At 44.3% G+C, this 27109-nt stretch overlaps 1 protein-coding gene and 1 pseudogene across 1 annotated transcript in view; one reads left to right on the top strand and one right to left on the bottom strand.

Moving 5' to 3' along the window:
- Positions 1–27109, bottom strand: part of CNTNAP2 (contactin associated protein 2) — a 1320279-nt gene that overhangs the window by 839338 nt on the left and 453832 nt on the right. The window contains exon 3 of the mRNA XM_066629190.1: positions 7504–7697. Coding sequence (XP_066485287.1) covers positions 7504–7697 — 194 coding nt within the window. The remainder of the gene's footprint in view (positions 1–7503; positions 7698–27109) is intronic.
- On the top strand, positions 12187–12305 carry LOC136655058 (5S ribosomal RNA; annotated as a pseudogene).

The raw sequence follows: 27109 nt of genomic DNA, 5'->3' as shown, positions 1-27109 counted from the left end.
TGACACAACCTCAGTCCCGAAGAGGAATATTTTGATCAATGAAACCAATATAACATTTTCACTAATGCTGGAAAGGACAGTTCCTACAAACATGCACTCTTCTAGATCAGTCTGACCACATTTCAGTAAGGCAGCATGTTTCCAAAGGAGTGGTGATATATATATATTTTTAAATGTGAGTCAGATAGGTTTGCATTTCTTGAATGTTCCTTGTTATAAAGTACGCCGGGTAGTCAGAGAGAATCACCAGCTTAGTAGACCACAATGATATGTCTAAGGGCCCAATCCTATCCAACTTTCCAGCCCTGATGCAGCCATGCCAACAGGGCATGTGCTGCATCCTGCAGTGGAGAAGCAGACAGGGAGGTCTCCTCGAGTGAGGGAGTATTTGTTCCCTTACCTGGGGGGGGGGGCTGCATTGAAGCTGCATTAGCACTGGAAAGTTGGATAGGACTGGGCCCTAAGCCAGCTATTTTCAGTCTTTTTTATCTCAAGGCACACTGACAAGATGCTGAAATTGTCTAGGCACACCATCAATTTTTTTTGACAACTGATAAGGCACACCGCACTGCCAGCGGGGGGTGGGGTGGGCGGGTGGGAAATACATCCTACTAATAAATGACCCTCCCCCAAACTCCTGCAGCACACTTGCAGACCATTCATGGCACACCACTGGTTGAAAATCTGCTCTAAGGGTTTGTTCACACTTCAGCCTAGCCTAGCTTATAGGCACGGCAAGAAGCCTCAGACTTGCGTACGTGACCTCCTGCATGAAGAACATCACATGGTGTAATACGTGTGAGAACTATCTACTCTCATGTTGCGGTTGAGGGGTTGAACATAAGAGATGTACATACATACAAATATAAATGGAAGCCCTGGTAACTGAACAAAAAGGCACTTTTTAAAGTGGTATTCCTCATAAAAACTGCTTTGTGAACTCTTTTGTTGAAGAACGGTATATAAGTTTTTTAATAATAAGGAATAGGTCCAAAATGAATATGCCATTCCACATGGGGGGGGGATACACGAGCTTGAAGTTTGTTCTTGTGCCTCACCACAATGAGACCCCCTTCATCAGAGCAAAATGTGAAGGGACACTTGCTCAGAATCTGGTACAACAGACTTTGCAATATTCCTATTCCTCTTTTTAATATTAATATTTGTAGGGTTGTGTCTGCATGTGTATCATCATCCCCAAGAGGGAACTACAAAGGCCTTTACAGTTATGGATATGGGGGACTATCTATGAAGAATCCCTTCTGGTAAAGAGCACTGATACTCCCCTTGTGAATGTGCTCATTTCTCAGGAACAACTCTATCACTGACCAGCTTATTATTTCTGCATACCAAAGGGACTATTGATAGAATCTATGAAACAGTTGCTCAAGAAAGAATGAGATAGTTATTGCCTATCTGCTGTCCTCCATACATTAAGAACTGTCTGTCTTCAATTCACCTTCAGGTGTTTCAGTCTAATAGCGTTAGCAGAGATCATGACCAGCCCTTCCTGGTTGTTCCATTTCTAACTTTAGGGGACTATGATTACGAGGCTGTGTTATTGTCTTGATGGGAAAGGTGTACAATGTTTGATCCACTTTCTTGACCACATTACTCTTTGAAGTAAAGGGTATGGTTTGAAGGTCAATGGAAATGAACATATTTAAATGAAAGCAGATATTCATCCATTAGTGCTAATTTAGCCCTGCAATTGAAAGTTGTTAAGCCCATTAAAGTGGTGTTGCTGCAGTGTAAGTTAATGGAGAGTTTGTTTGGGGCAGTATCCCAGTGCTAAAGCCCATTTATTATAAATTATCTGATGTGATAAGGTGTCTGCTGTGAAGCATCTATGATTTCCTGCTTTACAATTAGATTTTAATGCAACAGATGCTGTGCTTATTCCAGAGCATTCTGTTTTGACCCTCCAAGTTGGCAACCTTCAGTCTCGAAAGACTATGGTATCGCACTCTGAAAGGTGGTTCTGGAACAGCTTCTAGTGTGGCTGAAAAGGCCAATTAGGGAGTGACAATCCCTTCCACACTGGGAGCAAGTGCAGTCTGTCCCTGGTCTGTCTCCCTGGCTATGGGCCTTCCTTCTTTGCCTCTTAGCCTCAGTCTGTTGGCCAAGTGTCTCTTCAAACTGGGAAAGGCCATGCTGCACAGCCTGCCTCCAAGTGGGCCGCTCAGAGGCCCGGGTTTCCCACTTGTTGAGGTCCACTCCTAAGGCCTTCAGATCCCTCTTGCAGATGTCCTTGTATCGCAGCTGTGGTCTACCTGTAGGGTGCTTTCCTTGCACGAGTTCTCCATAGAGGAGATCCTTTGGGATCCGGCCATCATCCATTCTCATGACATGACCGAGCCAACACAGGCGTCTCTGTCTTTCCAAATTCCCACATTCCCCACGTTTCACACCCACATTCCAAATTTACTTGAATTTGTATAAATTATCTAGATTGGGCATTATCAGATTTTTCCTCCAACTTGTGCTGGGGCTAGCACTGAAATCATAAAGTTGAGGGTGGAACTCTTATCCTCCACTATGCATGTGACCTGGGTGTCCATACAAAACAGCCAGAGAGACTGTGCAGTTTATCCCATCCAAATGGGACAAAGACATGTAGATAGGGTCACAGAATGATCAGGCATTCATGCAGAGTTCTTGTAGCCAGTCCACCAGTATCTCAGCACCAGCATCTGGTGACTATATGAACTGGGGCTCTGACATAGAAACTACTTAAACAAAGGAGATTATTTCCCTGTCTCACTAGAGATAACCAAGAATAAAGTAGAGACCCTTGCACAGAACAGGTCACAAGGAGCAACTGTAACACTTCACCCTGGCATAGTAATTCTTCCAGTGACTGCTGCTAGTTAGTGTCTCTTCTGAAACTTTTTTAGATTATTAGCCCTTTGGGGACAGGAAACCATTGATGGATTGATTTTACTATATAAACTGCTTTGTGAACTACCTCAGTACTGGCTGTGGTAGCACCAAATGTGCCATCAGGGGAAGGTGGGGAGCATCATGGGGGGCCTAAAGCACAACTTTGCCCCAGTACCCCCAGCAACCTCACACTGACAATAAGTATGACTCTAAAGGTCCCCAATCCTATCCAACTTTCCAGTGCTGATGCAGCCACAATACAGCCTCAAGGTAAGAGAACAAATGTTCCCTTACCTTGAGGAGGCTTCCATGATTGCCCCCACCATCCCAGGGTGCAGTGAATGCCCTTCTGGCACAGCTGTGTCAGAGCTGGAAAAGTTGGATAAGACTGGGCTCAAAGTCTCTGGTTTTACTATGAAACCACAGAACAAAAGGTGTTCCTAGTTAACTGGGCTAGTTGGAGTATATGTAGATCTTTCTTTACTGGCATCACTATATAGCACTCCTCTGGACTGGGCACACCTGTACAATAAGTGGACTTCATGTCTTTCAAGATATCCAGACAAAGTCTGCTTTCCTATCATTCTCAACCTTGGAAAAAAAATTAGACATTCAGTATATAAAATTGAAGTTATTGGAAGAAACTGACAAGGTACAAGAAAGTAGACTCACTAGCATTATTGAAAATCAGAGAAAACGGAATATGTCCCCGAAGCACAAGGGGGTAAAGACAGAAAGTCTACTTTACAGAAACAGAAAGCTTATTCTAAATTCACCTTGAAAGTACTTTTCCCACCTCCACTTCACTGTGTGATGTTCGATTTCGTTCTTACCTAGAAGGTAATTATAGAACTTCTTTCCCTAATGCATATAGAAGAGGGTCATTTCAACATTTTATGTAGATTGTCACAGTTTGTTCTCCTTGATATCTTTGTTAGAAATTATTTCCCCAGAACATTCTTGCTCCCTCCCACCATATACTCCCAAACTGCTGCTCACTCTTTATTCATTCCTTCATTTCCCAGATTTTGTCCCCTGGCTGTGTCATTTGATATTAAACTGCTTTAGCACGAATATTGCTGAACTCTGCACTTTCAGTTTCTTGTTCTTTCACTTTCTCATTTAAGTTGAAACATGCTATTGCCAAGGAATCACTTAGCTTAGCTTGGTGAAGTAGAAGTTCACAGTCATACCAAATAATATATGGGGTAGAGCATAAAAAAAATGTGCCAGAGAAAACAGAATGTCACAATCCGTACAGATTGTGTAAATAAGCACATCTGCATATATTAGTTCAAGTTGTTTAATGTGCAGCGCAAGCCTGCCTTGTACTGGAATAGGCAGACCAGGAGGCCTGTGCTGCATCCAGCACAAGACTGAAGCCAGAATCAGCTCAGCTGGAGGAAAGGGGAAACTCTTCCCCTTAACCCCAGGTAAGCCACCACAATCCCAATGGCTCTGGAGGTGACACAAGACCAAGGAGAGCTGATTGGCTTGCAGCCACTCCACGTTGCTCAGGGACCAGGTTGGGATCCGGCACAACTGTCATGTCCCAGCCCCACCTGTCACAGGGTGGGGCAAGTGCCTTTCCCCTTAAAATGGATTAAGTTGGTTGTTGGCTACCCAGGTGTAGTGTATCAGTAATTTAGAGAATAAAACCTGGGTGTGGGTGCCTGAAAAGAAGAGATAGCAGGAGGAGGGGAGCTGGGGGTTAACAGCTTTTACACTGAAAGGCAGCTAGCGTGCCTGTATTGGCACACTAGCAATGATTGCCATGGCTAGCCCCCTATCAGCCGGCAGCAGGGCTTTGCTGCCAGCTGATTGGCTGGCTGGCATCAGGGGGCGGGACGACTGAGCCTGATCTGGTGTGCAGGCGCTAGACCCGGCTGCTGAGAGACCAGTAAGGTGGTAATTTTAGCCTATTTTAGTTATATGATCTTTTCTTGTTTTTAGCTACTGTAATTCATGTAAATATGTTGTTTGGAGCAATTGAAGCTCCCTTAAAGTTATACTAAAAATCTTATACATGAAAATTGAGTGCAATAATTGACCAAGGAAATGTATGTTAATAGGACCTGGGGCTTGAAGTAAGAAGAATAGAAAACATTGTCTGTGGGGGTTTATGGAGGATAGTGTAGGTGGAGGAGGGTTACATCCTGCTTGACTTGGGAATCTCCCCTAGTCCTTCCCTACCCCTAGGGTGATGTTTGTGACATGGTAGCAGCCAGGGTTCTTATGTGCCTGACATGGTGAATAGTAGTGGATTCTGCTAAGTGTCTGGCATGGTAATTAGTGGTGGGTACCTCCAGTGGTGATTTGTTAGGTGGGTGTGGTGAGTCACAGTGTTTGGTGATGCACACCTGTACTTAACAGAAGGAATAGTGGTGTTAGTCACCTGAAATAGAACTGGGTGGTGCTAACCAATGATACATGGTCCTTGGTCTATTTGCACAGGTTAACATGTATTTTGCAGTAGCTGTTTTTTGTTTTGTGGAGTAAGGAATGCAGCAGGAGAGTAGCTTAGAGCTTATAGGGATTATAAGAACAGCCCCACTGGATCAGGCCAAAGGCCCATCTAGTCCATCTTCCTGTATCTCACAGCGGCCTACCAAATGCCCCAGGGAGCACACCAGATAACAAGAGACCTGTATCCTGATGCCCTCCCTTGCATTGGTGTTCTGACATAGCCCATTTCTAAAATCAGGAGGTTGCACATGCACATCATGGCTTGTAACCCATAATGAATTTTTCCTCCATAAACTTGTCCAATCCCCTTTTAAAGGCATCCAGGCCAGATGCCGTCACCACATCCTGCGGCAAGGAGTTCCACAGACTGACCACACGCTGAGTAAAGAAATATTTTCTTTTGTCTGTCCTAACCCTTTGCTGCATGGGTAACAGTCTATCCTCCATATCTACTTTACCCAGGCTTCTTGCACTGGAGAGGACTGTTCCAGAACCACTATTCAGAGTGCGATACCATAGTCTTCCAAGACTGAAGGATGCCAATGATGTACATATATGGAACCCTTCAAACTCTGGCTATTATCTTTGAATAGTGTAGCCAGCTTCCTCTTAGCTGCAAGAACACTCCAAGCTTTCCACAGGCACACAAATCACACTAACAGGATCTTTTTTCAGCTGTTATTTTTCTTGACACAGCATTCTCAACATTCCAAACCACTCTCCCAGGAGGGCAAGCAACAGCTCAATAGTGACTCCTCTCTGCCACTGAGGGCCACATCAGTTTATCAGTGACTTCTCTCGTCTCTCCTCCAGATGCAATTCAGGATGCGCCTGCTTAGCTTCCTGTAGTCTTCAGGCAGCTCTTCCTCTAGACCAGGGGTGCCCAAACCCCGGCCCTGGGGCCACATGCGGCCCTAGAGGCTTCTCAATGTGGCCCTCAGGGAGCCCCCAGTCTCCAATGAGCCTCTGGCCCTCCAGAGATTTGTTGGAGCCCACACTGGCCCGATGCAATTGCTCTCAGCTAGAGGGAGACTGTCTGACTTCTTGCGTGAGCTGTGGGATGAGGGCTCCCTCCACTGCTTGCTGTTTCACATCTGTGATGCAGTAGTGGCAGCAAAGGAAAGGCCAGCCTTGCTTTGTGCAAGGCCTTTTATAGGCCTTGACCTATTGCAAGACCTTCATTCATTCATGTAAGCTCATCTTTAATATATTCATTTATCTAAACTTATGCAAATTTATTCAAATTTTAAATGTAAATTCTTTTTTTTCCCTGGCCCCTGACACAGTGTCAGAGAGATGATGTGGCCCTCCAGCCAAAAACTTTGGACACCCCTGCTCTAGACCACACATCCTGCCCAAAATGGCTAGCATATGTCCAAGGAGACCCATTGATGGACTGGAGGCTTATAGAGAAGTAATAATGTTTATTTCTTATCTCCCATTTGTTTTTGGGTCTCACCCCCTGCCATAGCATACAGCACATTACTTTTTGGTGCTGCTGCATGCTATAGCATAGCTAGGGAAAGGACTGGGTTCAACAATGACCAGGCTGCAAAACTGTACACTGAGTACCACATTCTGCACATTCCCACATTTGCATTAATTCCATATGTCCCTGATGATATATTCCACCGCTGTAGAAGAGAAAATACTGCTGGACAAGTATCCAACCACAGAGTATTAGTAATCACACTTATTCTATTCATGAAACAGTCATTTGTTGAATGGTGAGGCAGGAATGAAATCTACTGGTCCATCTTGAACATAATCAACTTAATTTTTGGTGAAGTGTCCATAGAGATGGAGGAGAATTCCTTGCACTGAAGTTCATTACAGTATACGTGGTCCGAAAACCCTCCTGCCCTCCAGGGGGACTAGATAGTATGAAACATGGGCAGGTCTATATATTTTATGCATTTCATACATTGTGGAAAAATTTCAATGTGTATTTTGAAAATCATCACATGGGTAGGGAATACATGAAAACACTTTAAAAATGTGTAAATACAATTTGGAGCTGAAGACAGCAGAAAGGAAATCAAATAGAAGAGTAAAATGAAATGAAACAAAAGAACGTTCCCACAGAACAGAAACAGAGCACACGGTGTATTTGGAATGCACGCATGGAAGTCATGCCATTTGACAATCACTTACCCAAACATTTCCATCTTGGTGATAAGGCTTCCAGTTTCTTCCTGTATCACTATAAAGCATCCGGTACTGTGTTACCCAATCAGAGCTACTGTATCTGCCTTGAGTTGCAATAGAGCTGATCTGTTTTCTGTTGCCAAAATCCACTTGCAGCCATTGGTAATGGTCACTGACTGAGGGACACCAGCCTCCACCCCCTGAAGAGTTAGAAGGAAAGAGATACATTGAATTGTTGTGTACATAATACAGTTTCCTTGGAAATGAACTCACAAGAGATGTTCAACTGCCAAATGATTCTAGATAATCACTTGCACAACATGAAGTTTCAGAAGCCATTTCCATGATCACAACAAGACTTTGTTCAGCAGCCATTAAAAGAAGACTGCCAGAATTCCCTCGGTTTTTTTTTTTTTCTCCATCTGATCTTGTATACCTCACATGGAAAAAATGTGACAACATAAATGTGCCTTTGGGGAAGGGGTTGGGTTGCAAGAAACATCCCCTGAGACATTCTGCTCAACTGATAGAAATCCATTCTTTCCTTACCAATCCCCAGATACTTTGTCCAAGCAGGAATCTTGGTGAATATCAAGGTGAGTATTTTGCTTCTGACAATTCAGAAGCAATGCTAAACCTGGTCTTTATCAACTTTGACCACTGCATGGTGAACATGTTCATCAAACAGGAAATCCAATGCTGGCAAGAAGCAGAAGATACCCATAGCATAGTTTAAATGAAAACCTGAATTGATATTTTCTTTGGGTTCCAGATATTATTATTATTATTATTATTATTATTATTATTATTATTATTATTAATTGGATTATTATATGGATGTGTGAGGTGGATTATTGGATTATTATATGGATGTGTGTGGCCCTTTAGAAAGTTTGCTAGTCTGCTAAAATCCTTTTTTTACTTCTATTGAATTCTTTCAGAATCCTCCCTCAGGGAAGAACTTCCACTTTGAGCAAAGTTCAGTTGCAACTCTATTTTTTGCAATTTGCAATCTCAGTTGCAATTTTATTTTTTTTAACAGAAATTGGAAACCCATGTTCAATTGAATGCTACTTGTTACTTTAACACTGCTAATTTAACCTGTTTAAAGATGTACTGACATAATGAAATGGGTTACCATGACAAACATCCAAGTGACAGTTTAGCACTGTAATTATATCTTCTTAGAGACTGTCAAAGTACAATAATCTCCAAGCTTGACCAAGTTTGCCAGAACGTCACTTCTCAGAGTTGTCTGGTGCAAGTCAGTGACAGCTGATTGATTTTTATGCCCTTTAAATGGTCTCCCACATTAAAAAGCAGTTTCAAATTAAGTGGGAGGGGATAATCGCATCCACCTCTAAAGTCTCAGCAGCACTACAGCATTTCATTGAAATATACAAGCTTCAAAGAATACCATCAGTGGAACATAAAGAAGAGAATGGATGGCTTTCATTTTGGCTCATTGAGTGTACAGGGCATCATGGAGTGAATCCACCACAGCCTGACAAGTGTGTCATCTCTGTCTGCAGGCTAGGAATTAACTTTCAACACAAGAGGGCTAGCAACTGTTTCATCAGATACAAACCGTATATATAAAAAGTGCCTGTTCCTGGGGAGTACTGAGCCAAGACATTTTGCTGCCTGAAGTGAAGCATCAACTGGCATCCCTTACCTTTTTTGGTTGAGCTAAAGCTGCCAACTTTTTAAGTGACCTCTGTCGCCATGCATTTAACATTTTTTATTTTAAAAAAATATCTGCAGCAGATGGGCAGAGATAATATCTCCATACTAAACCAATCTTCATTTTCCAATTCCGGCATATTGTTGATTTTTTTTTTTTTTTAGAATTGTCTCCAAGGGAAGAACTTCCACTTTTTCACTTTTCATTTCTTTTTTACATGGCCAGTGGCTCATGTTCATCCCTGAAACTCCAAAATCAGTACAAGGAATCCCATTTGTAGAAGAAATCTAAACCCTAAGAGTGACAACCACAGTTTCCTTCCCTTGGAGAAAGTCCTTACATTGGAAGAAAGAAAACTGTGGGTGTTAATCTAAGATTTTGGGGTCCACTAATTGCAAGTCACACATGCATAGTCAAATCAATTCAAGAATTCAAGCTGGATCAGTTGCTACTACAAGTCCTTTTCACACATTATACAGCAGGTTGAGTGGGACCATGTTTGCAAGATGAAATTGCTTCCCCCAGATAAAACTGACAGTATAGAACAGCCATTTTCAACCACTGTGCCATGGCACATTGTTGTGCCGTGAATGGCCTCCAGGTGTGCCATGGGAATTTGGGAGTCATTTATTAGTAAGGTCATTGGGGATGTGAGCCCTCCACTGGCAGGACAATGTGCCTTGTCAGCTGTCAAAAAAAGTGATGGTGTGCCTTGACCATTTTAGTGCCTTGCCAGTGTGCCATCAGATGAACAGGGATGAAAATCACTTGCATAGAACATATCCAGGTTTCATTGTTCATATGCAGAATTTTCTCACAGCAATTGGGAACCAAGGGGTCCAGATCACAGGGGAATGCATATACTGTACACGGATGCATATACTTGCATGCATATACTGTACACGGATCAGCTCAATGTAGTTAAACGAATGAACAGGAAGAGTGGGGTAAAGCGCACTGAAAGATATTTCAAAAACCTAAACCCATTGAAACAATAATTAAAACCACAGATTAAGGACTTCAATTCAGTTACTCAGAAGTTATTCAAAGATCCAATATGTTTCAGGCTATATAGATCTTTTCAGAAGAATATCATGGAGGGAAAAAAAGAGATAAAGATTTTTATTAAAAATTATGTCACGGTTAACGAATACTCAAATTTCAAATAACCAGTCCCTAAAAGAACAAGAAGATAAGAATAATAGTGAACTATACAAAAAATCTTGCCTTGTGAAATGAGAGACTTCCAAAAACATTTCAGAATAAGAGACAGTAGTTTATTCAGAAGTAAATTCACAGAGTTCAGCTGAGTTCATGGCCAAGTAAGTGTGCATTGGATTTCAATCTAAGATTACCTACCTTATGTTTAATCAATAAATACTAAAATTAACATCTAAAAGAGAACAGGACACATAGGCAAATCTTCTAAAATCCATAGGCAACACTTACAACCTTTCCAAAATGGGTATAATACCCTTTGAAGAGACAGATGTATTGTGCAGTGCATCCTTATTCAGAAGCATGTCCCACTAAGTGCAATGAGACTTCCAGCACAAACCTAGGCATGTCTACTCAGAAGTAAGTGCTACTCAATTAAATGGAAATTATTTCCATGGCAACATGGTTATAATTGCAGCCTTACTCTCTAGTCAGTGTATTTAGTCAGACAGTCTAGTCTGTCAGGAAGACAGACTTAGTACCTTTAGTATAGAAATGTCCTATTATTTTCCTGTTAAGGCTGACTTGGAATTCAAGAGGAAATTACAACAATTGTATCTTAGCCTGGTTTACCTCACATTGAACACAATGGGCTTACTTCTGAGTAAAATAAACACCACCTTTCCCAAACACCTCTACCTATAGGCTTATTAAGATCTATTTTGCTGACAAAAATCTTTTAGGTCCAGGGGGACATGTCAGACCTGAGACGGGTCTGGATGTTGCAGATGGTGCTACCGCCAAGATCCACCCTGATCTGATTCCTGCCACATCTACCCCTGCCACCAACTTAACATCTTCAGCAGCTGGTTTGCTGCCCACCTTGGCTGGCACAGGGCTTACCACTTCCATGCCATTAGCAACAAGTGCCTGCCATCAGAGTGACTCAGGTGAGGGCAGTCCATACAATCTGCCATCATATTGCAAGGATAGGACTGGGCTGTAAAAATACCAAAATGCTGAAATTATACATGCTAGATGGCAAAAGACCATTCAACCAGGTCAAACAGCCTGAGATTCAAACAGCTCAAAGAGCTGGGAGAATAATAATTATTCCTCAGTTAATAATTTGCTAGCTAATTAATAATAATTTGTTACCAATTTTAGATGACCAAATGCTAATACATCACTTGGCAGCCTCAGTGTGATGTGGTAGCTAGCATGCTGGACTGGCAGGACTTAGGTTCCATTCATCCATGGTTCATTGGGTAACCTTGGATATATCACTGGAGCACTCTATTCATGTGTGGAGAAGCATGTTGGTGGCTACCTCCTCATTCACCTGTTCTTGACAACTTATGAATTAATGTGAGGTGGCAACCCAGAGGAGGAATTATCATTCTTAGCTAATTGAGCAACAAAATTGGTTAATGTTGTTAACACAATGGAAGAGACTCATGAAAGAATTTCAATGTTTCCATTTCATTAAGAAACCAGTGTGTAGTGGACAGCTCTGCTACTAGAAGTGGTGGAGATCATGATGTGGGAATGATCTCCTGAATTGAGAAGATTCTGGCTCAACTTACTGCATGCAACTTGGTTGATTTGGGGCCAGTCACTTTCTCTCAGCCTAACCTACCGCACATGGTTATTGTGTGGCAAAAACTGGATAACAGGAAATACGTAACTCACAGCTCCATGGAGAAGGGGTCAGATACAAATACATTGTTAATCAACGATGCTGCCAGGTTTCCTAAAACATTGTTCTTGTCTAAAATGTCAATGAAGATGAATTCAAAATAAATTATGTTAGTAGGAAAGCAAAGTAAAAAGGAAGCTGGCATTGCAGAATCTGTTCTGTTACCCTGCACATGCCCGATCTCGTCTGATCTCGGAAGCTAAGCAGGGTCAGGCCTGGTTAGTACTTGGATGGGAGACCGCCGGGGAATACCGGGTGCTGTAGGCTTATACCATAGTCTTTCGAGACTGAAGGCTGTCAACCAGTGTCACATGTGAAGGGGACAATGACCAGCCCAAAAGGGAGGGCATAAGTCACAACTTAACAAGACATGCACTGAAGAGATCGATGGAATGTTTACTGGCACTTGATAGATCAAACAGTGTAATTTAGGCTCGTTGATTACTTTGTTCATTTGGCTTGTGAAATGTGTAACCTCTATTGATCTAAGGATTAAAGACATTTCTTTTTCCATCAGGTACACACTTTGGAATAAGTTGGAAGAAAGTAAGATTAGCCAAAGAGTATTCCTCATGGGATCCTCACAGGAGCCCACATTAAAAAAAGAGTATTATCCATTTTTCTGTTTACATTAACATCTGTTCTTCACTTAAGCACAACGGCATAAAGAGACAAAAGCTTCATTAAAGCATGAATAAAAATCCCCTGTGCATAGAAAACCTGCACATTAATGAGAAGTCTAAAACGGTGTGCCCCTAGAATGCTAGATTTCTTTGTGCATACTTTTCAGAGGTGAAACAGGGACAAGTATGTACAGGTGTGCCCCCATACCTGTGAGGGTTCAGTTCCAGGCCCCCCCCCCACAAATAGCTGAATCTGAGGATATGGGGGACACCTCCCACCCTCTGGCGGCGAGGGGAGCTGTGGGGGGTGTTCTGAGTCCCACAGAGGCCACATACATCCAACCGTGGCCTCTGCGGGCCTCAGAATGATTGTTATGGAGAAGAAAACGTTACTTCCAGTTTTATCTTAAAATCAGAAGTGACTTTTTATTGCCTTATAAGGCATTCTGAGGCCTGGGGCCATTCCACCTGCAGCCTCTACAGGGCTCAAAACACCCTGCAAAGGTGAGGGGAGCTATGCATGCAGAAGGGCCCCACAAATCTGATTGGCGGTTAAGGTGAAAATGCAGGTACTGGATCCGCGGATATGGGGGCACCCTGTACTTGCAACTCCCCTAGCTTTATATAACTGTCTAAGCTGCTGTCATTTCCTCCCTGCACCCCCCCCCCACACTCTGACACATTGCTTCTCAGTATTCTGTATGGTATATTCATTAACATCCACTGCCTTTCCTGCAGTGATGCAGAGCAAAGATCATGCTTGTTCTGTTGTCTAAAGGTATACTAGAATAGAATAACTGTCATGTAAGGTGTGATCGACAGTTAAAGCACTAAGGTTTGCAGCACATGAAATGGTAGGCTTTGTGCTAGATAGTGCCTAAATATTCAGGTATATACCCTAATTTTGGTGTGCACAAGAAACAAGATGCATCCCTCCCCATTCACCTTTCCTGAGGTTTAACTTCTAAAGACCAAGGGAAGGGGACTGACACCTGACAATGGCAATTTCAGTCATTCATCCTATTTCAAAAAACAAACAGGGATGATGAGTTACTATGAACAGGCCCAAGGAGATAGGACCAGCCCCCTGCTCTACCTGCAGTCTGAAATGGGACAACCCAGGAAAAGCTATACCTTGTGATTCTTCTGTGGGTGGATTGGTCCTGCAAAAAGCACCAAACAGTCTGAAAGGTATGCAGGCAGAAAGGGATGCCAAAGATGACAAGGGCATGCACATTTTGTACAGCAAGTGCTCCATTCGTACATAAACTGCTGCAGGTAAGTGTGGCAGCTCTCTAATGGCAACTCTTACCCTGATGCTTCATAACATTTTGTCACACTAAGCTTGCAGAGTGATGGAATAAACCCATTTATATACATGCCTGGCTATTTCACATCTCAGGGTGTTTTCACATCTGAAGCTGAAATTGGTTGGCGCCCCAGTTGGTCCACACAATAAGTATAAAACTAAAATTTTCCAGAAAGTGCAGTTGCTTTGCTTTCCACATTTTAATCCCACATTGACAATATTTGCACATGGTACAAAACGCAGAAGTAAAGTTCAAATGTGCATTTTAATTTTGTGTGTAAAACATTCTTAGGGTCCAACCCAGAGCCCTGTGCACCAGCTTACTGCTGGTGTGCACTGTCGCAAAAGTGCTGTAAGGCATGTCTGCGACAATTACCGCATGCACAGAGCTGGAGCTAGCCCAGCACGAGCCCATATCAGGCCAGTTACAATGCTGTGCCCATGATTTGTCACCCGGCGGCTCACCGAAACCACCGGGTGGTAGGGAGATGAGTGGGGGTGTGGGGGGAGGGCAGGGAGGAGGTGGAGGCATGGCGGGGGGGAGTGGGCTGGGACTGTAAGAGCTCAGCTCCACCAAACCCTGAGCCCTGTGTTGGGCCTCGCAGCCTGACACTGGACTCCTTGATTCTGCAGCGGCTCAAGAGCTGCCTTAGAATCAAGCAGCCCCTTTGCGGGGCTACTTCTCTTACCTGGGGGAAGGGGAGACCCCAAGGAGCCAACGTGGGCTGCTTGGCGTGTGTTAGATGCTGCAGTAGTCATTTTGGTGCCGTGGCAGCCTCGCACACTAGGCAGCTCAGGATTGGGCTGCCCAGCAGCATCCAAACTTTATGATATACATAAATCTCTCACTGAAAATGGCTCTCCCCATTGTCTATTGTAATTTATTTAAGTTGCAATCCTATACATACGAGGGTCGCCCAGAAAGTAATGCACCACATTTTTTTTCTCAGCCTACAGTAATGGTACGAATGCGAAACTTTAGATATACATTATTTGAATTTTAGGAGTGCGCACACAAATTTTTGGTTTCTTCAGACAGATAGCGTAGCTGCAGCAGTGTTTCGAAATGGCGTCTGTACGTGATGTACGTTACAAGCAGCGTGTCGTCATTGAATTTCTCACTGCAGAGAAAGAAACTGTTGGGAACATTCACAAACGTTTGTGTACAGTTTATGGAGAATCTGCAGTCGACAGAAGTACGGTTAGTCGCTGGGCACAGAGGGTGAGGCCATTAGAAGGCGGTTCGGCAGAGCTCCAAGATTTGCAGCGTTCGGGGCGGCCATCCACGGCTGTCACACCTGACAAGACGCAGCTTGCTGATGTGCTCATTCGCGAGGACCGACGCATAACGACTAGGTAGTTGGCGCTGAAGCTGTCAATCAGCAAAGGAAGTGTGGATGCAATCATCCATGCTCTTGATTACTCAAAAGTGTGTGTACGATGGGTTCCGCGCTGTCTTACGGTGGACCACAAATCTCTCAGAAATAACATTTCTTCTGAGTTGCTGAAATGTTTTGAAGATGAGGGGAAAGAGTTCTTGTTCAGGATTGTGACAGGTGATGAAACCTGGGTTCACCATTTTGAGCCCGAAAAAAAACGACAGTCGATGGAATGGCGTCATCCTCAATCTCCACAGAAGAAAAAATTCAAAGCAACTGCTTCCGCCGGTAAGGTCATGATCACTGTGTTTTGGGACTGTGAGGGCGTCATACTCATTGATGTGATGCCAAGAGGCAGCACCATTAATTCTGAAGCTTATGTGAAGACATTAACCAAACTCAAGAAGCACTTCCAGCAACTTCGGCGCCATAACAACCCAGGTGAATGTTTGATTCAACATGATAACGCTCGGCCTCACACAAGTTTGAGGACTTCGGAACACATCACTAAACAGGGTTGGACTGTGTTACACCATCCACCCTACAGCCCTGACCTAGCTCCCTCAGACTTCCACTTGTTTGGGCCATTAAAGGATGCCATTCGCAGAAGACATTTTGAGGATGACGAAGAGGTGATTCGCACAGTGCAGAAATGGCTTCGTGACCAGAACTAGGAGTGGTACCAACAGGGCATATATGCCCTTGTGTCTCGCTAGGACACAAGGAAGGCCATAGAACTGGACGGAGATTACGTGGAAAAATAGGGAGTGTAGAAGAAACATCATTCTTTCTTGTGTGTAAGTTTCATTGTGTTCAATAAATAATTGTTGAAGAAAAAAAATGTGGTGCATTACTTTCTGGGCGACCCTCATACTAACGTGAAGTCATATAGAGCTTTCTTTTGAGTAGCTATGCACGGAATTAACTATGATGTTCTGTTACAATATCAATAATCAATATAAAAGTGGTTGCTGTCATAAATGACAGTCACATAACTAGGTATATCATAAATCTAGTAAAACTTACTGGTCTCCTGATGTCACAATGTTGTTCCTGTCCTCGACCCCTCTCTGTGTTCATAATATCGAACAGGGACAGACAGGGAAACTTGGAAAGGTATGATAACAAGACACAGGGAAACAGCCCAATTTATATTTTAAAGTAAGCAATAGTTCTATCCTTCTCTAGAGCCTCCACTGAAATTCCACCTAAAGAGGAATTCAAAGTAAATTTAGGGGGCTCGTCTTCAAGCAAAACAGTTCCAAAATTTTGGCAAATGACAAAAGAATGTTGAACTAGCAACCTCAGTGAGGCTTTTTTGCACCTCCTTAGTTTTAACTAAGGTTGTGCAGAATGTTCACAACAGTATATCATCAGGCTGAAAATGAAGCCATTGTGGTGGCACCAAATAATGGCCTCAACAGTACCCTTTCTGAAGTTCTTTTGAACAGTTGTTTTCAGGCTTTGCTGCTGTTTCAGTTGCATCCTCCCTCAGACTCTCTGCAGGATTCCCTCCTTCACCAGCCAATCAGGGATTAGATAATGATGAAATCATGATGCCCCATCAGACTTGAGTATGCAGATGTCATAAAGCTAACTCTAAATGCTGGAGCTGTTTCCTGCCTTCACAGGTATATAAGTGTTCCCTTTCGGCACCCCTCCCCATTAAAATACTGCACACTGAAATGAGGAAGGCTATTCATAGCTGACAAAACCTTTGATGAAAGCCACATCTTATCAAGTCAGGCTTTGTTTTAACATTTTTTTCTGCTGCTAGTGTAGAAAAACTTTTATTGTTCTCAGATTTGTAATAGACCAGCACCTGGCTTAGAAACTAAATGTCACATTCCAACAGCACCCCCATTCCATTACTTCTAATATGCTTTTCATTGTTACAATTTGAAACTTTTCTGGCCTTTAAAAAAAAATTAAGTAAGGATAGCAAATGTAATAATTGCATTTTGCAATTTACCTTCATTTTAATTTAAAACTGGTGCGCTACACATATTTTTTAATAAAGTATTCTGCATCAAATATTATTACCTAACCTTGTACTGTAATTTAAAAAAAACGAAAATCAAAACCAGTGCATTATCAAAAACTACAACATTCCCATGAGGTCTGCCTACCAGAAATTCCAATTAGAATAAATCCCCCGGCATGGTGTGCATTCCTCAATGCTCATGCCTCCCCTACCTTTTTAATGGAGCTCAACTCAATGATCTGGATAGAGCTCAAATCAATGATCTGTCTGCCCTAATGAACAAAAGCAGAGGGTGGCAATAGCTGATAGCAAATGTGAAACAAACATGTTCTCAGAGCCAACCGGCATCACTTGGAGTGACTGTTAAAAGCAGAGCCGGCAATGCCTCCCTAGAAAGAGTCCCCACCGGCAAGCAAGCATTTAGTAGCTGTGCTTATTTTAACTGACACATCACAGTCAGCTATGCCTCCACCATCTGCTCTGCTTCCCAGTTACAAATGAACACATGCAAAACAAAAATAATAATAATAATCCTCATTCACAATTGCATCAGAAGGGAGTTCCAGCTATGTTTTGCAAGAGTAATGATCGAGGCACAATGTCTCTATCAAACAGTTGTTGGCACGTAATCTTTTGGGCTTTTTTTTGACAGAGACCTGAGAGTTAGAGGCAAGGCTGAAATCTAGCAGCAAGGATTGGCCAGACTGAAAGGAGACTGCATGTGCTGATGTTGACATGATGTGAGTTGCATGTGTTATCTTGCAGAGCTTTATAGGAAAGGATGGGGAAGGGTAAAAACCTAGTCCCCACACAGCAGCCCTCAACATGAATGTATTCTCTTCAACCACTCCAGACTGATCACTTCCCATGTCATGCTACCCAGAAGAGTTCCAGGTCTTGTTTTGCCTCTCCCTGAGAAAGGGAGATTGGCTGAGCTGCTTGAGTACAGTTGGAGCTGTTTGCTGTGGCAATTTCCTTACAGAAGAGCAGCTGCTCTCTACTGTAGTCCATCTGGATTGCTGGCGATGGTCTGGGGTGGATTGTTTTGCTTCTCTTGGGTGACTGTAAATATATTTAGACAAGTTAACACTTGCTTGATTTGCTGCCATGTGAGAAGTGTATAAACGAACATCTTAACTAAGAGTGCAGTTCGGTTCATTAGATACAAATGTATTCTATAGGAAAGAGATCTTTGATATGTATGGTGACCAGGTAAAAAAAGATGTCCATCGTTCCTAGTTATTATATTCTCTTGATTTTTTTTTTTAAAGAATACATGTTCTGAAGTACAGAGAGTCTGGGATGAATTCATATTACTATCTCACTACTCATGAAATAAGTCCTCATTGGGGAATTAAAAGTGGGAATTCGCATTATTGTAAAATATATATGAGCTCTCAATTATTAGAAAAGTGAAAATGGAAACTTTTACATAAATTACACATACCTGAAAAACAAGGTTATCTACTTGGAAAAATGAAAATTGCAGTCAGCTTAGGCTACTATTCTGTAAACACTCTTATCAAAGAGCAGGCCCAGTGAACCCAAGAGGTCTTACTTCTGAGTAGACAAGCATAAAATTGTGCTGTTAGTCTTCCTGTGACAGTTACACTCAGCAAACATTCATATATATAAAATAAAGGGGAAGTGAGGGGGTATGGCATGGAGGTGAGGAATTGCATATCTATATTATAAGTAAAGGAGCCTACTTCTTCCAAAGATTCAGAAGTGGTGTTCGTACTAATGTCAATGATTGCCAAGGATGAGAACTTGAGTCAGGTGACTTGAGACAGAGTGGCAAAAACATGTGTTTTTAGCCAACTCGTATACACTCAAGTCACCTGGGTCAATGACTCTAGCATTGAGGCCACTGACTTGGCACTTCCTCTTTCTGCAGCATGAAAGGACATCATTCAGACCGGGTAAGCAGCAGCTAAGTTCCAGCCAGGAGGCAGGGAAGGGTTAATGTTTTGCTTTGCATCAAGCAGGAGGCGGGAGCGGGCTCTCTTATCCATCTCTGAAGGAACCGATGATAATTGGATGAAGGATGGGCTGTCTGATTTTTTTCTTTGGATGAAGTTGGACAGGAGGAGGAGCCCAAGGAGGTTCTAGCCTTAGAATTGACTGGAGAAGCCCAGGGAGTGATAGAAGGCAAGGAAGCCAGGGGAGTTTGTAGCCATCACACTTTCCAATTGCATGGCTCCTTTAGGCTACATTATTACTTGGGAGGAGGAAGCCTCATCGAATGACTGGTGACAATGGGACTACTTCTGAGTAGAGCTGCAAAGGATTGAGTCATACTAGTAAGCCTTCCAGCTGCTGCACGTGACCCTCTTCCCTCTTGCAGCTTTTGTCCTGCTCTCATGCAGTCCATGCCACCCTCTCCCACCTTGTTTACAGATGGCATGGGGACATCCAGGGAGTATTTAAAGAGAACTCCGTCACACACACACATATCCCAGTAGCAGCTCTGGGTTTTTTTTTTTCCTGCGGAGCCACGTCTGGCTCTTTAAAGGGAAAGACTTGTGACTCAAGTCTTTTCAAGTTGCAAAGATGATATGGGGAACTCAGAAAGTCTGCCCATTAGGACTTGTTTTCGAGTTGAGATGTGGGGCGGAGACTCATTTGGGCTGGAGTCAAATTGGGCTGGATTTGCCCATCTCTGTTGACTGCATGGAAGCAGAATTATTGGTGCATGGAAAAGCGAACAGTTCAATTCACATTCATCCTCAGAACAACCTATGATGCAGTCTTTATGATGTTCATTCTCCAAATGGAAGATTGAAACAGAGAGTGATGCAATGTCCAAAGTCACTTAAGGAGACTGAACTGATAATTGAACACAGTTGCCCAAGGTCCAGTGGAGAATATAGCAAAGAACCATTATGTAGCTAGGGCAGAACAGTTCATTCATATTCATCACTAAGCTAAGAGCTCCCTGATGGAAAGGGACCCAAGTCCATTCAATGAAGTAGTATGCACCTATGTCGTGCATTGAAAGAAAGAAGAAAGGGGAAATAAATTTTTTCAGCTCAAATTTTTAGTCTTTGGGTTCTCCAATATTTTGCTGCTGTTAGAACCACAGTCAGCATTTGCACTGCTATCATAATAGTCTTACATATTATGCTAAATTTCCTTCTTTCATTCTTACTTGGAGTAAATGATCACTCTGAAGCAACACCAGGATTATTAGCCAAGGGTTTTAAAAATGAGTTAATCACAGCAACCTCTCAATTTTAAAATTAATCTGCCTTACAAATAATAAGCTAGCTCTATCAAATTGCACACCAGGTGTTAAAAAGATAGGCCTGAGTGATCTGTTCCTCCTACGATTACAACAAGGTAATAAGAAAGGCAATGCTTCATATATAGAAATAAATAACACTAATAAAATAAAAGGAGATTTACTAGTTTAATTTTGTTCCAGCTGAGTTTTCTGCCCTGTTGATATGATTTCCTTGCTTAGGTTGCTAAACAAGACTATGATTTTCTCACTTTTAAATGCGTATGTATGTATGTATGTATATTTATCTGTAAGATACAGTTTTGTGTAGAAAGAAAACAGCTGATGGTAGCATGGACATGACTGGATGTTTGACGTGGTGATTCATTGTATAAAACAAGCAGGGCTGACTTTTAGGCAACTTGGGAGATTTTGCCCAGTTGGGCCCCACACATGGTGGGGGTACCGCACTGCCCTTCCACCCACCACTGCTTCCGATTGGTCTGAAATTGGGTCACTTTGGAAGCAGCTCCTGCTCACCGCTGCTTCCAGTTGGCCCAAAATGGGAGCCATGGAGGCGAGAGCATGCGTGCCTCGTTCTTTCGCCGCCTTCACAGCTCCCAGTGCCATCCTCTCCCCCATCTTGCTCTGGAGCGGGCTGCTGTGGGCACAGCAGCAATGGGTAAGAGCCGGGGAGCGCTGCAGGCTGGGTGCGTGACCCTCCCTCCCTCCGGATGACCTTCCAGGCACCTATTCTGCACAACCAGTAAAGGTACAGAAGTCCTTGCACACTTGCACAGAAGTAATAGATTTTTTTTTTCTTGGTCTGGCTCCATTCAAGTGAAAAGCAAAAAAAATTAGTAGAGGGGGCCCCACAGCTCTTAAGGCTGGCCCTGAAAACAAGCTTCCCACATGGAACAGTTTGCATATAGTCAGAATGAAAGCAGCTGGTTGTCATTTGAATCCATCCTTACAATCAATATTCTGTATAGTCTCATCTCTCCCCTCTAAAGCCTAGCTTTCAGTGTGGTGGTAGACCTGTGCTGTCCCGGTTCATAATTCACGTCAGGACTTGACTGAATGCTCTTCCATACCTAAAAATCCTTTCCCTAAAGAAACCAGAAACAAGAGAGAACCAATCTATCCTAGTCTTCTCCCTGACTAGGGAGTCACTCACTCACTTTCTATTGGCAGAATTTATTTTTGTGTGGAGGAGCAAATGAGTGAGGTTTGCAGATTTCAGAACTGGGGGGAGCTCAGAAATATTTTGAGTGCAACAATGGCTGTGTTAGGGCAACATCACAACCTGGAGTGTTGAGGTCACATCATGTCTTTGTACTGATGTGGCAGCATGTTTCTCCATTAATGGGACCACTGTGGAAATATTATCCAAAACACACTGCATGTAGAGTTTGAAACGGCTATGATGACATGATTAGGAGTGTCTGTGATTGAGCTGTGCAGCATCTTCATTGCATTTTGGACCTCACAGACTCAGGTTTCTGAGCACAATCCCAAACAACTAATATTTGATAAAAGGGTAATGCATTTGACTGCTCAAAAATTACTTGGTCAATTGGCTGACCAAACACTAGCTAACAACCACTCCTGTCTTTTCCATCAGATAATCCCACAATGTAATTTAAAAAGTAGGCCTACGTCTATACAAGTGCATTCTTGTCTTCATGAAATATTTGACTGCGGTCAAATAGCAGGCAGTCAATTGACAACATCTGACCAGTCCATTGACCTTCATCCCAATGCAGTTCAGCAGACTTTAAATAATGGAATTTCAGCTGCTTATACTGACTCATCATTCTGACCTTTACACAAAGAAGGGGGAAAGTACTATATTTTCAGTACTTTTTCCATCACTCCAAGCATCAGAGGGTAATTTGGATGTGGAAAATAATTTTGGGAAGATTTGAGGTGATCCACCTATCCTGAATGTTTTATGTGCTTCACCCACCCATCCAAGCTCCCCACATTTATGTTATTTATACAGCATTCCTATAACAATCCTTTCAGAGTGATTTACAATGTAAAATGCAACATCACTAAAATAAATGACAACCTTAAACAAGGAAAACCTGATATAGCTGTAAGGGTGCGTTGCTGCTGCCCCACTGTTTGTAGGGTATGCCACAGTCCTAATATACTGCAACAAGAGATCCACACCATTGAGGGCATGCACCTCCTTCAGGACTGGGCAATTAAGGGGGCAATAAACTGCTGTTGGAGTTGGCAGAACCCTTAGTGCCACCTCAGAACTGGGGTGGGAAGAGGTTTGAGGAACTCTGTTTCCTTCTCCACCCTGGAGATTCAAGAGGCCTCCCAGGAAGGTTGTGGCTAGTGCCCAGCAAGCCAGACCTCCTTGGCTTTCTCAGCTCCTTCCCCAAAAGGTTCCTCATCACAGGCAGGGAGTTCTTTTGTAGTTGGCTTTCCCCTTCCTATCCATATCTCCTTTCTGCTCTCTCATATGTTCCCCAAGTGCTCATTTGTGTTCGCTAAGGCAAGCCCAGACAAGGGCCTTCTCAGCTTGCCTTCAGGCTTGCAAATTTCCCAGCTGCTAGCCTCACCATGAGTCCTTTCCAGACACCTAGGTAAGTCTGCATTAAAAAAAGCAAATAAAACCAACAATTCCCTAGCATGAAAACAGCTATCTAGAGAAAGCTCGATGGAATGAATGAGCCATTACATCTAAATGCCAAAAAATAGGAGAAAATTGGAAATTTTCATCACAGTCTGGCACAATGGAACACTCTGTTAAAAGACAGTAATAAGGTGTGTGTGAGTATCAGTTGATATTCACCGGAATATCAGTTGAAAATACCATTCCAAGCAACAACCAAAGGATGAAATGATCTGTGTAAAATTCATTTGGGGCCCAATCCTATGTAAATTTCTAGCACCAGTGGAGCTGCAATGCAGCCCCTAGGAAAGGGAACAAACATTCCTTTACCTTGAGGAAACCTCCGTGACCATCCCCCCCCCACTGCAGGATGCAGTGCACACCTCGTTGTCACAGTTGCATCAGTGCTGGAAAGTTGCATAGGATTGGGCCCCAAGATTAATAACATAAACTAACAAGGTTTAGAAACATTTAAGGCTGTGGTTTTCAAACTCTCCGGGAGTTTGAAAGCCGCAGTAAGTTCTTGCAGGGGAGGGGAGGGAGGCAGTAGGGGAGGGGGGAAAGCAGCAACACGATCCCCAGGATCACGCTCCACTTCCGGTTTTGAGGCGATGGAACATGATCACTCCACTTTCACTTTCTGCAGGCTGGGAAGCCCTGCAGACGCTCCAGCAGGGCTCCCTGCACCCTGGGAAGGCTGCTGCAGGGACTAGTGAGTGCATCCCAGTCCCTGCAGTCCCCTGAACGATGCGATCCTGGGGATCACATAGCTGCCATCCCCCTGACCCTGTCCCTTAAGGGGGCAGAGGCCAGGGCCCTCAGGCTAGGGCGTCACGATGCCCCAGTTTAAATACCACTGATCTAAGGGTTAGGGTTCTTATAAAGCATTGAACATGTGCACCACCGCCACTGAGAAATTTTACTCGTTTTATTGGGACTGTTTCCCTCAATGTTCCTGAGATACTTTGTAGATTCCTTCTTGAGTGAAGCAACTTCACATTCTACTTTGGGCAAAATTCTGTGACAATCCAACACAGAAATATGAAAAACATATCTGAGAAATTTCACTAGTATTATGACTATTAGTGGCAACTTTACCAGAGAAAACTGTTGGCAACCTTCAGTCTCGAAAGACTATGGTATCGCGCTCTGGATGGTGGTTCTGGCACAGCGTAAATATACAACCTAATGTGCCTGGAACTCCCTCCCTCTCTACCCAAATTCTCTTCAAAATCCACCTTTTCCATGAAGCCTTTGGCATGATCACCTAGTCACTTTACTTGAACTTAGCCTATGTATGCGTGCATGACATTCTTCCACATATTGCCTGACACCATTCCCCTTCTTTTCCTCTGCAGTCTCAGGGCCCAGTCCTATCCAACTTTCCAGCTCCAGTGCAGCCGCAATGCAGCTCTGAGGTAAGAGAACAAATGCTCCCATACCTTGAGGAGGCCTATGTGACTGCCCCCCACTGCTGGATACAGCGGACACCCCTTTGATATAGTTGTACCGGCCCTGGAAAATTGGATAGGATTGGGCCCTCACTTCTGTCTCTTTTAGACTGTGAGCATTTCAGGGTAGAGATCCATTTTCTCTTGTAAAGTACCCTACACACTGATGGCATCTAATGTAGAATTCCTTATTGAATATGTAGCAGTGAACATCTTCTGTCTCACAGAAAACACAGCTTTAAATTATATTTTGTTATGGGATGACAAGAAGCTACATTTAGCTATAGTACATTAACCTAATAAAAGTCAGTGAGCACATTCATGAATCAAAAGAGCCTCAGGGCTGTATCTGGAACAAACACAAATGGACTGTAAGTTTATTTAGACATAAAGGCAGCTAGCGTGCCCGTATGGGCACGCTAGCGCTGATTGCCAGGCTAAACCCCCTATCAGCCGGCAGCAGGGCTTTGCTGCCAGCTGATTGGCTGGCTGGCCTTGGGGGCGGGACAACTGAGCCTGATCTAGCGCGCAGGCGCTAGACCCGGCTCAGTTCCGTTCCTGGAAGCGACCGAGCAGGTCGCTTATCCAGGAGCGGAGAGAGGCTGCCCCACGACGGGGCTTGAGGCGCGGAGATCCGCGCTTGCAGGCTCCCGTCACTTCGGGCAGTGGGTAGCCTCTCTTGAGCTGCGCGCTCTGCGACTTTAGCTCCGGGGCTCAGCGTCGGAGCGGCCCCGTGAGAGCTTGAGGGGGCATCCCGTTGCGCGCTCTGCAGATGGCGTCAGGGGGGGTGACCCGCTGCGCGCTCTGCAGGGTGCTATCGAAGGGGGCGGCCCGCTGTGCGCTCTGTCCGAGCGGCAGCGGTAGGGGGCGGCCCGCTGCGCGCTCTGCCAGCCGCGGGGCTGCAGCGCTTCGCAGATCTGTGCACCCCGCGGCTGCGGGTGCAATTTGGGGGGTCCGGTGGGGCGGCAGGCGCCCGTGGTGGGCGGCCGCCCCACGTTCCTCCTGGGGCGGGCCTGCCTGTTGGGGCGCATTTTGGCAGCCATCGGGGGTGCCTCGTGTCTGGGCGCCATTTTGGGCCCTGCCTCGTGGTGCTCCGCCATTTTGATTATTTAAATACAGCCTGTCAGCCATTTTGTGGGCCCCAACTGCCAAAAGGGTCTCTTATTTTCAGAGTTGGGCAACTTCCAGTCACAGCAGTCTGCTGACACAGCGCGGAAGGCCAAGATTCCGGACTGCTGAGGCGTATCGTATCCAGTTAAAACTTAGAGCACAGGGGGCGGGGGGCCCCACTGGGGATATTCCTTCACTTGGGGGGTGGACATGGGGAAGAAAGCCCAGAAGTCGGGTGGCAAGGCCACCAAAAAGGCAGCTCTAGCATGGCCCCCCCTCCCCTCCCTTCCTCCTTATCGGATGATGAGGAGTAAATGCCACAGTTGCAGGCCTTGGCTTGCTACGACGTGAGACAAAAAGAAAAGGCCCGTCGAAAGGCGAGGCAGGGGGAGGCCGAGGCTCGCCTGCATAGTCGCACACCCGGCAAGGAGGCTGCGGGCTCCGCACGCCTTATGGGCAGTGGAGGCATTTTAGGGTGGCCGCATGGCACGGGGGGGCCCATAAGGGCCCAGGGCCATTTTGTTACTAGGCAAGGGCCAGGCCTGGTTACTGCTGGACAGGGAGAACACCTGGGAATTCTGGGTGTTGTAGGCTTATACCACGGGGAACGCCCGGGAATTCTGGGTGTTGTAGGCTTATACCATGGAGAACGCCTGGGAATTCTGGGTGTTGTAGGCTTATACCATGGAGAGTGCCTGGGAATTCTGGGTGTTGTAGGCTTATACCATTGAGAATGCCTGGGAATTCTGGGTGTTGTAGGCTTATTCCCCAGACTTTGAGATTACAGTTGCCAAGCATTTTAGGGTGATTAGTGGGAAACCCAGGCGCTTATTCCCAATGCCCAGATTCAATACTTCCGATCTATTTCACCTCCTGCGTAGTCAAATGCTCATGCCCACCTGACTTGTGCAGGATGTCAGATTTACATTTCCTCAGGAAATGCCCTTGTTTTGAAGCCAGAAATGTCATTTTATTGCATTCGGAGGGAAATCTGTTAGGCCCTTTCCCTCTTTGAATTCTTGGTGTTAAAATAGGTTATGATAAAACTAGCTCAAAGATATAATAGCACAAATCCATAAACCCTCTGTCTATGTTCACAATGCAGAGTCTGTGTGGGAAGACAAGGAAGGCATTCCTTGGGCACCTAGCCGGGCTGCACCAGATCAGCCCTGGTCTCCTTGGGGGCCTCCTTCCTTCTGGCAGGGGCCCAATTACCCCCAGTACCCCTGGGCCCTGGGTCGGACGTATCCCTGTCCCAAATCTGGTCCCAGGGCAAGCAGGGCACCCCCCCCCCAGTGTGATCATTATCCTGCCACGGCCGACACAGAGTTGGACCAGCAGGATGTGGACTGGGGGGAAG

This window comes from Tiliqua scincoides, chromosome 5 (genome assembly GCF_035046505.1).
Source record: "Tiliqua scincoides isolate rTilSci1 chromosome 5, rTilSci1.hap2, whole genome shotgun sequence".
In the NCBI taxonomy this organism is placed as follows: domain Eukaryota; kingdom Metazoa; phylum Chordata; class Lepidosauria; order Squamata; family Scincidae; genus Tiliqua; species Tiliqua scincoides.
The sequence above is the reverse complement of the archived record's forward strand: the minus strand, read 5'-3'. Positions and strand labels throughout refer to the sequence as shown.